We start from the raw sequence: 15,968 nt of genomic DNA on the forward strand, positions 1-15,968 counted from the left end.
GGTTCAGTTAGCACGACATGGGACAAAACACTTTGAAATGGAGGAGATGTGCTGATACATGAACGTGTAACAAAAAGAATGCTCATTTTCATTTTCAGGTTTCTAAATCACATTTATTCACATTTAATTATCAAGCCCTTTTTACATCAGCAGATGTCACAAAGTGCTTATACAGAAACCCAGCCTAAAACCCCAAAGAGCAAGCAATGCGGATGTAGAAGCACAGTGGCTAGGAAAACTCTATAGAAAGGCAGGAACCTAGGAAGAAACCTAGAGAGGAACTAGGCTCTGAGTGGTGGCCAGTCCTCTTCTGGCTGTGCCGGGTGGAGATTATAAGAGTGATGGCCATTAAGGCCAGATCGTTCTTCAAGATGTTCAAACATTCATAGATGACCAGCAGGGTCAAATAATAATCACAGTGGGTGAAACAGGTCAGCACCTCAGGAGTAAATGTCAGTTGTCTTTGAGAGAGAGAGAGAGAGAGAGCGAGAGAGAGAGAGAGAGGCACATCCGGTGTACAGGTCAGGGTTCCATAGCCACAGGCAAAACAGCAGCACAAATGTTTTTATGTTTTGCGCCCTACTGAACATGACCCTGGTTTTTGTGATTGGAGATGACAGGGTAGATGTTCTTGACGCATCTTTCTCTGTGACTCACCCCGTCCCAAACAATACTGGCAGTTAATTTTACCTATTATCCTCTAGCTGTCCATGAAAGAAGCAGAAAGCATAATTGAAAATGAATATCTCTGAGTCCTTGTTGCTGGCATTGTTATTTTATGAGAGACATTTCATACTGTGCAATATGCTATATTATACACTCTTAAAAAGAAAGGTTTTTATCAAGATTATAATCTAAAAGGGTTATTCTACTGCTGTCCCCATGGGAGAACCCTTTTGGGTTCCATGTAGAGTTTTCATACAAGGTTCTATCTGGAACCCAAAACGGTTTTTCAAATGGTTCTCACATGGGGACAGCAGTAGAATAACCTTTTTAGATTCTAATCTAGATTTTAAAAAACTTTTGGAACCCCTTTTTCTTAGAGTGTATCAATATAATATATTTTACAATGTGAGCCGTTTACCACACACCATGCATTCATGTAATTGATAAATTGTTATGCTGCATACAATAGGGTTGAAAATAATTTACTTTTTCCTATGTACAGTGCATTCAGAAAGTATTCAGACCCCTTGACTTTTTCCACATTTTGTTACGTTACAGCCTTATTCTAAAATTGATTAAAAATAAATAAATAAGTCATCAATATACACATAATACCCCATAATGACAAAGCAAAAACAGGTTTTGGGATATTTTTGCAAATTTATTGCAAATTAAAAACTGATATTCCATTTACATACAGTGGCAAGAGAAAGTATGTGAACCTTTTGGAATTACCTGGATTTCTGCATGTATTGGTCATACAATTTGATCTAATCTTCATCTAAGTAAAAACAATAGACAAACACAGTCTGCTTAAACTAATAACACACAAACAATTAGACTTTTCATGTCTTTATTGAACACACCGTGTAAACATTCACAGTGCAGGGTGGGAAAAGTATGTAAACCCTTGGATTTATAACTGGTTGACCCTCCTTTGGCAGCAATAACCTCAACCAAATGTTTTGTGTAGTTGCGGATCAGAGCTGCACAACAGTCAGAAGGAATTTGGGACAATTCCTCTTTACAAAACGGTTTCTATTCATCAATATTCTAGGGATGTCTGGTGTGAACCTCTCTCAAGGTCATGCCACAGCATCTCATATCGGGTTTAGGTCAGGACTCTGACTGGGCCATTCCAGAAGGCGTATTTTCTTCTGTTGAAGCCATTCTTTGGTTGATTTGCTTCTATGTTTTGGGTCGTTGTCCTGTTGCATCACCTTCTGTTGAGCTTCAATTGGCGGACAGAGAGCCTTACATTCTCCTGCAAAATGTCTTGATGAACTTGGGAATTCATTTTTCCGTCGATGATAGCAAGCTGTCCAGGCCCTGAGGCAGCAAAGCAGCCCCAAACCATGATGCTCCCTCCACCATACTTTACAGTTAGGATGAGGTTTTGATGTTGGTGTTCTGTGCCATTTTTTCTCCACACATAGTGTTGTGTGTTCTTTCCAAACAACTCAGAATATTTTGCCAGTACCGCTGTGTTAACATCCAGGTGCTCTTTCGCGAACTTCAGACGTGCAGCAATGTTATTTTTGGACAGCACTGGCTTCTTACGTGATGTCCTCCCATGAACACCATTCTTGTTTAGTGTTTTATGTATCGTAGACTCGTCAACAGAGATGTTAGCGTGTTCCAGAGATTTCTGTAAGTCTTTAGCTGACACACTAGGATTCTTCGTAACCTCATTGAGCATTCTGCGCTGTGCTCTTGCAGTCATCTTTGCAGGACAGCCACTCCTAGGGAGAGTAGGAACAGTGCTGAACTCCATTTATAGGCAATTTGTCTTACCGTGGACTGATGAACATCAAGGCTTTTAGAAATACTTTTGTAACCCTTTCCAGCTTTATGCAAGTCAACAGTTCTTCTGAGATCTCTTTTGTTCGAGGCATGGTTCACATCAGGCAATGCTTCTTGTGAATAGCAAACTCTTTGTGAGTGTTTTTTATGGGGCAGGGCAGCTCTAACCAACATCTCAGATCTCGTCTCATTGATTGGACTCCATAACTCCTGACCCCAATTAGCTTTTGGAGTCATTAGCCTAGGGGTTCATGTACTTTTTCCAACCTACACTGTGAATGTTTAAATGATGTATTCAATATAGATACGAAAAATACAATAATTTGTGTGTTATTAGTTTAAGCACACTATGTTTGTCTATTGTTGTGATTTAGATGAAGATCAGATCAAATTTGATGACCCAATACTTTTTCTTGCCACTGTAGGTATTCAGACCCTTTACTCAGTACTTTGTTGAAGCACCTTTGGCAGCGATTACAGCCTCAAGTCTTCTTGGGTATGACGCTACAAGCTTGGCACACCTGTATTTGAAGAGTTTCTCCCATTCTTCTCTGCAGATCCTCTCAAGTTCTGTCAAATTGGATCGGGAGCTTCGCTGCACAGCTATTTTCAGGTCTCTCCAGAGATGTTCGATCGGGTCCAAGTCCGGGCTCTGGCTGGGCCATTCAATGACATTCAGAGACTTGTCTTGAAGTTGTCTTGACTATGTGTTTTGACTGTTGGAAGGTGAACCTTTGCCCCAGTCTAAGGTCCTGAGTGCTCTGGAGCAGGTTTTCATCAAGGATATCTCTGTACTTTGCTCCGTTCATCTTTCCCTCGATCCTGACTAGTCTCCCAGTCCCTGGCACTGAAAAACATCTCCACAGCATGATGCTGCCACCACCATGCTTCACCGTAGGGATGATGCTAGGTTTCCTCCAGATGTGACGCTTGGCATTCAGGCCAAAGAGTTCAATCTTGGTTTCATCAAACCAGAGAATCTGGTTTCTCATGGTCTGAGGGTCCTTTAGGTGCCTTTTGGCAAAGTCCAAGCGGGCTGTCATATGCCTTTTACTGAGGAGTGGCGTCCTCCTGTCTCGGAGCTTTAAGAACAATTCCTTCGACCTCATGGGTTGGTTTTTGCTCTGACATGCACTGTCAACTGTGGGACCTTATATAGACAGGTGTGTGCCTTTCCAAATCATGTCTAATCAATTGAATTTATCACAGGTGGACTCCAATCAAGTTGTAGAAACATCTGAAGGATTATCATTGGAAACAGGATGCACTTGAGCTCAATTCGAGTCTCATAGCAAAGGGTCTGAATACTTATGTAAATAAGATATTTCTGTTTTTATTTTTAATACATTTGCTAACATTTCTAAAAACCTGTTTTCGCTTTGTCATTATTGTGTGTACATTGATGATGATTTTTTTTTAAATGTAATCCATTTTTAGAACAATGCTGTAGCGTAACAAATTGTGGAAAAAGTCAAGGGGTCTGAATACTTTCCGAGTGCGCTGTATTTCCTATCTATTTTATTTTTGATGAAGATTTTTCCATTCTTGATTTGCAATTTCAATTCACTTCCAAATTCCTAGAGTTTGAGGAGACATTAAACTGTGTGGATGTTCTCTCCCATAAAAATGTTTAGGGCCGGTTTCCCGGACATAGAGTAAATCTAGTCTTGGGCTAAAAAACACTTTCAATGGAGATTCTCCCTTGAGTCCGCGTTTTAGTCCAGGACTAGGCTTAATCTGTTTCCGGGAAACCAGCCCATAGCGTTTTGACTGACTGTGTATGGTTGTTCTCTCCCACAGAAATTCATAGAGTTTGAGGATGCATTGGAGGGGGAGAAGAAGGACTTGCAGACTCATGTGGAGAGCTTGGAACTGCAGGGGAAACAGCTGGAGCTCAAGACCAAGAACTACTCTGACCAGAGTGAGTATATACTACTGTTACTGCTCAGAACTAGAACTACTCTGACCAGAGTGAGTATATACTACTGTTACTGCTCAGAACTAGAACTACTCTGACCAGAGTGAGTATATACTACTGTTACTGCTCAGAACTAGAACTACTCTGACCAGAGTGAGTATATACTACTGTTACTGCTCAGAACTAGAACTACTCTGACCAGAGTGAGTATATACTACTGTTACTGCTCAGAACTAGAACTACTCTGACCAGAGTGAGTATATACTACTGTTACTGCTCAGAACTAGAACTACTCTGACCAGAGTGAGTATATACTACTGTTACTGCTCAGAACTAGAACTACTCTGACCAGAGTGAGTATATACTACTGTTACTGCTCAGAACTAGAACTACTCTGACCAGAGTGAGTATATACTACTGTTACTGCTCAGAACTAGAACTACTCTGACCAGAGTGAGTATATACTACTGTTACTGCTCAGAACTAGAACTACTCTGACCAGAGTGAGTATATACTACTGTTACTGCTCAGAACTAGAACTACTCTGACCAGAGTGAGTATTAGTTTGTTTTCACACTTGGTTCCTTTCTGACAATTTTTGTGAACTCAGTGTGGTTTGCTTAATTTTTTGTTCAGTGTGAACACTCCAAAGGAACTCAGACCCCTCAAAAGGGACCCCGAAGCGAACCGAACTCGAGAGGTGGTCAGTTCGGTTCGCTTGAATTCCTCGGTCCGGTTCACTTTTTTTAGGGCAATGTGAACACAAAGCTACCCAGGCCCGCTTGTTATTATTTCCGCACCACATAACATACTAGAATACTGCAACACTGTTTCCCCTGCCATAACCCCTCACATTGGTGCCACAAAAGAGAGAACGGTTTCTGCCGGTTCGCAGAAAAATATTATTTGTTTTCAATATGTGATCTATAAAGAGATATTTTAACCTGTTTATTTGCATGTGGGGTTTGAATAGTGTGTGATGACAACAATATCCTTGGTGAGAATCACGACATAGGGTACAAAATCAGTTTTAGCTCTTAAAGGGGCAATAGACTACATTGGGTGTAGACTTTTCAATTACAGCATTATTTATCTGCAGTTATTCTTCTGCTATTTATTCTGTTACCAACAATATTTACATGTTCATAGAAATTATAATTATTATGTCTCATCTTTTAACTAAATGCAATATATTATCTTCCAAAATATAAGTATAAGTATCTGTATGATAACAAGTTCTGATGGAATGGCTGATCCTGCACTTTGTAAAAACCCAGAGTGCATTGAGTAAATGTTGTAAAAAGACCTTGGTTCCTTTTAAAACATAGCAATGTGAAACCAAAGAAGACTCTGACCACAAAATAGGTGAAGTGAACTGGCAAAAGAGTTGAGTCCTCATTCGAAGTCAAGGGCAGTGTAAGGACCGACGCTGGGAGACGAGAAGCAAGTACAGGGAGTGTACATTTAATGGATAATATACAAGAAACAAACAAGGACAGCGTCTGGACAGGGGAAAACGTAACAACATCAATGATGACACAGGGAATCAACAAAGTAGCAGACAGATATAGAGGGGCAATCAACAAAGTAAAGGAGACCAGGTGAATCCAATGAGCGCTGATGCGTGTAATGATGGTGACAGGTGTGGGGTAATGAAGGACAGCCTAGCACCCTCGAGCGCCAGAGAAGGGAAGCGGGAGCAGGCGTGACAGGCAGTGTGAATACAAAGGGAACTGAGTTCTTTAGCTTTTTTTTTACCCCAGAGTTCACTAAAGAGGACTGAGATCGGTTATTTTAAAGAGGACTATTTGTGAAAACACCCTTAGACTTAATAACTAGAACTACTCCGAATAGAGTGAGTATAAAATTAGAACAACCGGAACTACTTTGATCAGAGTGAGTATAGAACTAGAATAACTAGAATGACGCCGACCAGAGTGAGTATAGAACTATAATAACTAGAACTTCTCTGACCAGAGTGAGTATAGACTATTAATAACTAGAATTACTTCATCAAGAGTGAGTATAAACTTAATAACTAGAAGTACTCTGACAATTTGATTTCGACAATGCCATTTGCCCACTACATGGGATAAACAGCTGCAGGTGATTGCACTGTATCTCATGGCATTTACAGTGAGACAGATATGCCCAGCAGTGCGATGGATCAGACTTTGTTTACATAAGACAACACATCGATTCTGTATGTGTTTTTCTGTTGCTCATCAATGTTTAAAAACTATAACTACTCTGACCAGAGTGAGTATAGAACTATAATAACTTGAACTACTCCAACCAGAGTGAGTAGTACCTCAGTACTAAAACACTGTGTAATATTACTCAGAGCTAGAACTGCTTCGACCAGAGTGAGTGTGTACTTCTCAAAACTAGCACACTGCAAGTGTGCACTAATCAGAACTAGCACACTGTGAGTCTTCACTACTCAGAACTACCACACACACCGTGAGTCTGCATTACTCATAACTAGCACAATGTGACGGTGCACTATTGACAGCCAAGCACAAAGTGTATAGCCTAGCACATAGTGATTGTCTACCTACGATGTGGAGGACTACACATAGCCTACTAGCACACATTGGTTTTGCACCATGAAGAGCTTTGCATGTAGTATTCAAGGACACAATATAGCCTGTTTTACACTAACCCACCATGTCCGGATGAGCCAGTGCATGTTCTGTGGTTAATATGGCTTAATAGGGTTTTAGTGCCTCTGACAGCAAACAGACTCACATATTCAATCAATGAGAAAACGGGCCTGCTACCATTTAGTGTTTCAAAGCAGAACAGCTTTAAATGGAGAGCACCATCATGTTCAATATGGAGCCATGTCCAGAAAGCTGGACTAATAGGCACTTTCGATGGAGAATCTCACCAGCCCGAAGTGTATAACCCACAGTGCTGTTACAATGGGAGGCTGGTTGACTCTGATTCTGTTTATCTGGGTTTCAGTCACTCGTCTGGAGGAGCATGAGTCAGACATGAAGAAGGAGTACAATACTTTGTACCAGCGACACACAGAGGTAGGAACAGCCGTGTGTGTGTGCATGAGAGAGTTTAGTATCTGACTCCATACAAGCTGCTAGGTTTGTATCATGTTGTTTGCCTGGTGCACTAGAACCAAGTCAGTGGAATTACGTCCATCTTCCTCACTCTTCCTGTCAGATGATTCAAACATACATGGAGCATATTGAGAGGTCCAAGCTGCAACAGGCAGGGAACAACAGCCAGTCAGAAGGGCCAGGCAGTGGACGAACGTGAGTGGCTGACCTTTTTTACATTTTCATCATAAAATGTTATTATCCCCAAGTGAGGAAATCCGTTGAGCAGCATGCAGACAAAGCAATACAATTCATATAACAACATAGACATAAAATAATATACACTGCTCAAAAAAATAAAGGGAACACTTAAACAACACAATGTAACTCCAAGTCAATCACACTTCTGTGAAATCAAACTGTCCACTTGGGAAGCAACACTGATTGACAATAAATTTCACATGCTGTTGTGCAAATGGAATAGACAAAAGGTGGAAATTATAGGCAATTAGTAAGACACCCCCAAAAAAGGAATGGTTCTGCAGGTGGTGACCACACACCACTTCTCAGTTCCTATGCTTCCTGGCTGATGTTTTGGTCACTTTCGAATGCTGGCGGTGCTTTCACTCTAGTGGTAGCATGAGACGGCGTCTACAACCCACACAAGTGGCTCAGGTAGTGCAGTTCATCCAGGATGGCACATCAATGCGAGCTGTGGCAAAAAGGTTTGTTGTGTCTGTCAGCGTAGTGTCCAGAGCATGGAGGCGCTACCAGGAGACAGGCCAGTACATCAGGAGACGTGGAGGAGGCCGTAGGAGGGCAACAACCCAGCAGCAGGACCGCTACCTCCGCCTTTGTGCCAGGAGGTGCACTGCCAGAGCCCTGCAAAATGACCTCCAGCAGGCCACAAATGTGCATGTGTCGGCTCAAACGGTCAGAAACAGACTCCATGAGGGTGGTATGAGGGCCCGACGTCCACAGGTGGGGGTTGTGCTTACAGCCCAACACCGTGCAGGACGTTTGGCATTTGCCAGAGAACACCAAGATTGGCAAATTCGCCACTGGCGCCCTGTGCTCTTCACAGATGAAAGCAGGTTCACACTGAGCACATGAGCACATGTGACAGACGTGACAGAGTCTGGAGACGCCGTGGAGAACGTTCTGCTGCCTGCAACATCCTCCAGCATGACCGGTTTGGCGGTGGGTCTTTCATGGTGTGGGGTGGCATTTCTTTGTGGGGCCGCACAGCCCTCCATGTGCTCGCCAGAGGTAGCCTGACTGCCATTAGGTACCGAGATGAGATCCTCAGACCCCTTGTGAGACCATATGCTGACACATGCACATTTGTGGCCTGCTGGAGGTCATTTTGCAGGGCTCTGGCAGTGCACCTCCTTGCACAAAGGCGGAGGTAGCGGTCCTGCAGCTGGGTTGTTGCCCTCCTACGGCCTCCTCCACGTTTCCTGATGTACTGGCCTGTCTCCTGGTAGCGCCTCCATGCTCTGGACACTACGCTGACAGACACAGCAAACCTTTTTGCCACAGCTCGCATTGATGTGCCATCCTGGATGAACTGCACTACCTGAGCCACTTGTGTGGGTTGTAGACTCCGTCTCATGCTACCACTAGAGTGAGAGCACCGCCAGCATTCAAAAGTGACCAAAACATCAGCCAGGAAGCATAGGAACTGAGAAGTGGTGTGTGGTCACCACCTGCAGAACCATTCCTTTTTTGGGGGTGTCTTACTAATTGCCTATAATTTCCACCTTTTGTCTATTCCATTTGCACAACAGCATGTGAAATTTATTGTCAATCAGTGTTGCTTCCTAAGTGGACAGTTTGATTTCACAGAAGTGTGATTGACTTGGAGTTACATTGTGTTGTTTAAGTGTTCCCTTTATTTTTTTGAGCAGTGTAGTTAGTTGTGACCTTTCTGGAAAGTGTGGGTAGGTGGGTATGTTGGTGTGTGTGCAGGGGGAAGAGTATAGAAATGGATCCTGGCATAGCTTAGTAGTAGCAACTATGCTGAGGTAATGGTCTGTGCTTTGTTGTGCTTGGAATAAGTGTGCTAGGGTTTAGTGTTCTGTGTTTAGTGTGCTGTAGTTGTGTTGTGTGTAATGCCTTCTGTTGTGCTGCTGTGTGTTAGCCTGTGGTAGCTTGTCTTGTGACCAGTGATGTAGTGGTTAAAAAACATGTGGGTAAAAGCTGATCGCTGTTTGTGGTGAGTAAAGTAATGCTCCCTATACTTTCAATGCCTTTTTTCCACAAAAGATGGGTAAACGCTTGTGCAAAATAAAATATGTCAGTAAACAACATTTATGTGTGTTTACCCTCCACTACACCACTTGTGACCTGTTGTACCATGGTTTGGCTTCACTCTAATCACTATATGTCTGTCTCGTTGTCTCACTCTGTGCTCGTGCTGCTGTGTTGCACAGTCAACGCCACATGTGGAGGAAAAGGTAAATCACTACCCCTCTTCCCCTCCATCCCTGTCCCCTCAATCCACAATCTCATTCAGTGTTTGTCAGTCTTGGTCCTGAGTATAGGACCCGGGTTCAAATACTTGGAAAATAATTTTAAATACTCAGAGCTTTTGCTTGAGTCTTTTTGGGACTTTTCTATTGGTTTAAGCCAGGCAAGCTGAACCAGGCTCAGATACAGTATTTATTTCAGTAGTGCTGAGAGATTAGTGATTTTTGAGGTCGTTTCAGTTCGATTATTTATTTTTTACATGAAATGCCTTGTGAAATAATGACATTAAAATGATTAGAGCTTTTTCAAAAATAGCGAACATTCAATTGCCAAAACTTTGGAAATATTCCATTGTCTCTGTCAGGTCCACATAGAAAAATAGAGAATTGCTATTAAATATTTCAGTTGTGCATATTACTTAGTTTTATTTGACGACTTCATAAGTATTAATTCCTTAAAATCTGCATCTCAACTCTGCTCAGGCAGTAGCAGCCAGCCAGACAACCATCTAACGTTATCTCTGTTCTCCCCATACTGTACTGTCTTTAGTCATCCTATTTAGCTAGGCTAGCATGCCTAAGTATGCTACAGAGCTGTCTGACGAAATCTTTTTACTAGTTCTTTAAAGTAGATAAGGCATACTTTCACGAACTCTATCCCTCTCTCTCGTTATTGTGTTGTCTACAATCTTCTCTCATGCTGTGGCGTATGCGGTCTGTGTGTATCTAACCTAGCATAGCAGGCGTAAAAATTGATCCAAACCAGAAAAGAACAGTCGCAATGGATTATGGCCATTGTAGTTAATTACCACGTTTCTGAGCTGAACTTGAATATTTGCTAAATGAAAACTACAACTCCCGTCAGCTCAGCATCCCATATAGCTCTGGACTTAATTTCTCTCGTGCATGATTTGATTTCTCTCTCGAGAAACGGCGTGTTGGGTTACCCCAAAAAAATTACAACTAAGTGGAATTCAAGTAATTGAAGCAGGTCAATTAGTTGTTTATAATAAAACAACAACAAAAAACTAAACTTTAGTTAATCGCTCAGCACAATTTTTCAGGTATTTAAAAACCCAGGTCTGCTGAGTATACAGGCTTTTGCTCCAGCCCAGCACTAACACACCTGATTCAACTAATGGGGGGCTTGTTGATTAGTTGAATCAGGCCTGCAGACCCTGTGGTTCCCAGGACTAGGACTGACAATCACTGCCCTGGCTCCATTGACCAACCAGCCTCTCCTTGGACTAGAAGTTCCCCTGCCCCCAGTATGTCCCAATATGGAATGGGCCCAGAGTTTGCGCCTTTGTCCTTTACCTTCTCCTATATCACCCACTGTGTATGGTCTGTCTGTGTTTCTGTCGCACAGCTGAGTCGAGTGGAGACGAATGGATTCGGTTCAGTTAGTTGATGCAGTCGTCCTGATGAGCCCTTCCGAGCTAGCTAGTTTATGCTTGTGGCTAGAAACTCCAGCGAGGATTTGAAGTCTGCCGAAGTCAGGACTTGGTAGAGTATTCAGAATAATTACGTTTTCATCTGAGTATTTTATGTGAAATTTACTACAATAAATGTGCTTTCGCTGTCACCCAGGCTTGATATTGGCTATACTAGCTAGCTACTTCCCACTCCTTACTGCGGGACAGCAGTGCTCGGCAAGCGGAAGCAAAAGACACTGTGCCCCATGTTCAAGTCATTTATATTTAGTAGGTTTTGTTATCTGTTTTAACAAACATTTTTTTTTTATACTTATGTATTGCATATTGTATTTTTTTGTGGTGTGGTTTTCATATAAGCCCTTAAGCTTCCAACTACACCTGCACACCGTTTTTGTTTTGTTTTTATCTGTATTGTTGTCTATCACTTTTTAAATTTTTAATTTTTAAAAACTTATTTCACCTTTATTTAACCAGGTAGGCTAGTTGAGAACAAGTTCTCATTCACAACTGCGACCTGGCCAAGATAAAGCAAAGCAGTTCGATACATACAACATCACAGAGTTACACATGGATTAAACAAACATACAGTAGGAAAAAAAGTATATGTACAATGTGTGCAAATGAGGTAAGATAAGGGAGGTAAGGCAATAAATAGGCCATAGTGGCGAGGTAATTACGATATAGCAATTAAACACTGGAGTGATAGATGTGCAGAAGATGAATGCGAATGGGGTGCGAAGGAGCAAAATAAATAAATAAATACAGTATGGGGATGAGGTAGTTGGATGGGCTATTTACAGGTATAATGATCTGTGAGCTGCTCTGACAGCTGGTGCTTGAAGTTAGTGAGGGAGATATGAGTCTCCAGCTTCAGTGATTTTTGCAGTTCGTTCCAGTCATTGGCAGCAGAGAACTGGAAGGAAAGGCGTCCAAAGGAGGAATTGGCTTTGGGGGTGACCAGTGAAATATACCTGCTGGAGCGGGTGGGTGCTGCTATGGTGACCAGTAAACTGAGATAAGGCGGGGCTTTACCTAGCAAAGACTTGTAGATGACCTGGAACCAGTGGGTTTGGCGACGAGTATGAAGCAAGGGCCAGCCAACGAGAGCGTACAGGTCGGAGTGGTGGGTAGTATATGGGGCATTGGTGACAAAACGGATGGCACTGTGATAGACTGCATCCAATTTGTTGAGTAGAGTGTTGGAGGCTATTTTGTAAATGACATCGCAGAAGTCGAGGATCGGTAGGATAGTCAGTTTTACGAGAGTATGTTTGGCAGCATGAGTGAAGGATGCTTTTTTGCCAAATAGGAAGCCAATTCTAGATTTAATTTTGGATTGGAGATGCATAATGTGGGTCTGGAAGGAGAGTTTACAGTCTAACCAGACACCTAGGTATTTGTAGTTGTCCACATATTCTAGGGATGCTGGACGGGCGGGCAGGTGCGGGCAGCGATCGGTTGAAGAGCATGCATTTAGTTTTACTTGCATTTAAGAGCAGTTGGAGGCCACGGAAGGAGAGTTGTATAGCCATGAAGCTCGTCTGGAGGTTAGTTAGCACAGTGTCCAAAGAAAGTCCAGAAGTATACAGAATGGTGTCGTCTGCGTAGAGGTGGATCAGAGAATCACCAGCAGCAAGAGCGACATCATTGATGTATACACAGTTTTCTAATAAAATAAATTGGGATGGAAGAAATTGACCATGTAATACAGCTGCGCAGTGGGAAGCAGTTCCTGTCGGCAAGCCTCGATTACAACACAGTTGCACTGGTCATTCGCACCAGCTTGACTGAACCCAACCAATCCGCTCGTCTCCACTTTACTCTCATGCGCGACATACAGTACGTCATCAATTTGGGCAACAGGGGTGTCCTTATAGCCTCTCCCGTTTCTCCATAATATGGATATATCGTGCCATATTATGTCGGTCTGGTTTAGTGTCAGTCTGTCCAGTAGCTGGCTTTGTGTGTTGTACTTAAATCAGCGGATTTTCAGTTTTATGTTATGCAACCCCAAAGTTAGCTTTCACCTCTCTCCAGATACCTAATGTACAGTACATTATCTCCTGCTCTCCCCCTCTCTCTGCCCCTCCCTCTCTCTCTCTCCCCTCTCTCCCCTCTCTCCCCCTCTCTCTGCCCCTCCCCTCTCTTTTCCCCCTCACCTCTCTCTCTGCCCCTCCCTCTATCTCCCCGTCTCTCTGCCCTATTCTCTTCCCCCTCACCTCTCTCGCTCTCTTTCATTCTCATTTCCTTTTTCTTCTCTCAAACCTTTACTCTTCCCCCCTTTGTTTTGTGCTCCCCCCTCCTGTCCTCCTCTCTCCTCCCGCCCCCTCTCTTTTCCCCCAGCAGCAAAGTGGAGCGTCCCCCGTCGTTGAGCCTGTACCCCAGTGGAGAGGGCATGGGGATGGTACGTGGGGCTCTTGGGGGGGGGGGGGGGGGGGGGGGGCTAGGATGATAATGCCTGGGTCTGGGACCGGCTTCTGGCAGGTCAACGAGCTCAGCCAATCCCGCTACACCTCTGGCTACCAGGTGTGATAGCGGTTCCATCCAAAATGGCACCCTATTCTTTTTATAGTGCACTACTTTTGACCAGAGCACTATGGGCACCGGTTAAAAGTAGTGCACTATAAAGGGGAATAGGATGTCATTTGGGACGCACCCAGACACTCCCCCTGGACCTCACGTCTGCAGAACACGTCATGCCACACCCACCACTACCACCGTCATTCAGAATCATCCAGACACATTCCTCACGCCTGCTTGTGTCCCTTATCTTCCAAGGGCTTTTCTTTGATGTGTTTGTCGATAGTTTTTTATGGCTGTGAGTGTAATGAAGACATGACAGTGTATGAACAGATATGATGAATACATTAATATTAGGATAAAAATATTACATTAAATTGGTGTAATTTCTTTTCACTTAAGTACTTTTTTCTACAATAATAGAACATAACTTAGATTCTATCGTCTCGTTTGCACCTGTCTTTACATCCCGTTTCACATGTAAGTTTGATGCTTTGTTACTATGTGTGCGTGCAAGATTGTAAGTATAAGCAAGCTTGTGAAGATTCCAACGAGCCTTGCAAGAGAAGAACCCTGGCTTCCCTATTCGCCACCCTTCAGCCTAAATGTGCATTGCACACTCTCCGTCATTAATTTAAAAGCATTGGCTTGGTGCAAACATTGTCTGGAGAGAGTTTCCACCATTGTTAAATCCATGAAGGGAAGTGTGCACGTGTACACTTTGGGAGAAGGATGGAGAATCGGGATGCAGCCCCTCTTTAACAATGCAGCCACTTAACCTCTTTAACCACTGACCTCTGATGCTCCAGGAGGATGGTTCCGAGTCGGACTCAGTGGCGGCCACGCCCAGTAGCACAGGAAGTAAGTCCAACACGCCCACTTCCTCCGTCCCTTCCGCCACTGTCACGCCCCTCAACGAGGGCTTCCTCCCACCCGGCGAGTTCGACCCAATGCATGCTGTAAACCGCGGCATGAAGAGTGCTAAACACCTCAGCAAAAACATGGAGGTGCAGGTCTCCCAGAAAACCAGGAATGTCAGCATCGGTGAGTGTAACGTGCTGTTACACACACACCCATGCACACACACACACGTTAACATGAGTCGATCATTGTGTGATCAGGGCATGTATTCATAAAGTCCCTCAGAGAAGGAGTACTGATCTAGGATCAGGTCCCCCCCTGTCCATGCAATCTTATTCATTATGATCTAAAAGGCTAAACTGATCCTAGATCATCACTCCTATTCTGAGATGCTTTGTGAATACGGTATTGAGTGTGTATGATATTCTATCTGTACTCAGGTATGGGTAGCAGTGACGAGTGGTCAGAATTCCAAGAGATCATCGATTCCACACCAGAGCTGGATATGTGTGTGGACCCCCGTCTCTATGGTGGAGGAAACAGGTAACACACGCACACACACACGCACACACACACACACACACACAGCGATGATTAAATATCAGTGTGTGTCAGTCCTTCCCAGGGCATCGTGAACGAGGCATTCGGTATCAACACAGACTCTCTCTACCATGAGATCAAGGATGCCAAGTCTGACATCATCGGGGATGTTGACGCCGGGGCTGAGCTTTTAGGTAAGCCAATCAGAGGGGCATTGGGTGGGGTATATGCAAATTCGCTATTGGAAGGCAGCCTAGGCCAGTCTCTGGTCGTGTTCCAGGCTGTCTACATTGCAAACGTTGCATTGCATTAACCAATGGTTGTGTGTCATGTTATCGACTGCACAGTCGGGTGTCAGATTGCTATTTCAAATAAGGTGTTTAGCTGATATGTTAAACACCTATCGAGCATTGTGAGGTCTGGCATGCGTCTGAAATGTAGTCACCCTGGAACCTGACCTCTGTCTGCACTAAGCAAAGAGTCATTGGGAATGTAAGCTGCGGTGCTTAGTGCACCAGCTGTGTCACCATTGCCATAGCACTGGCTAGCTCTGAACTTTGACCCTGCACACAGCGGAATGTTCATCACCACCACCTCACATTCCCGGCAGCTCCCCCATCCTCCACTGCACCGCAAAGCACCCAAGGATATCACTTGCGCCATGGCTGCAGTTCCCATTTATTTGATATATTTG

The 15,968-nt window shown here is 43.6% G+C and overlaps 1 protein-coding gene across 1 annotated transcript in view; it reads left to right on the top strand.

Moving 5' to 3' along the window:
- LOC120052154 (C-Jun-amino-terminal kinase-interacting protein 3-like) overlaps positions 1-15,968 on the top strand; it is a 71,852-nt gene that overhangs the window by 14,153 nt on the left and 41,731 nt on the right. Inside the window, exons 2-9 of the mRNA XM_038998987.1 lie at positions 4,270-4,390; positions 7,358-7,428; positions 7,571-7,662; positions 9,882-9,905; positions 13,700-13,757; positions 14,683-14,917; positions 15,175-15,277; positions 15,350-15,468. Coding sequence (XP_038854915.1) covers positions 4,270-4,390; positions 7,358-7,428; positions 7,571-7,662; positions 9,882-9,905; positions 13,700-13,757; positions 14,683-14,917; positions 15,175-15,277; positions 15,350-15,468 — 823 coding nt within the window. The remainder of the gene's footprint in view (positions 1-4,269; positions 4,391-7,357; positions 7,429-7,570; positions 7,663-9,881; positions 9,906-13,699; positions 13,758-14,682; positions 14,918-15,174; positions 15,278-15,349; positions 15,469-15,968) is intronic.

Source organism: Salvelinus namaycush, chromosome 8 (assembly GCF_016432855.1).
Source record: "Salvelinus namaycush isolate Seneca chromosome 8, SaNama_1.0, whole genome shotgun sequence".
NCBI classification, from domain to species: domain Eukaryota; kingdom Metazoa; phylum Chordata; class Actinopteri; order Salmoniformes; family Salmonidae; genus Salvelinus; species Salvelinus namaycush.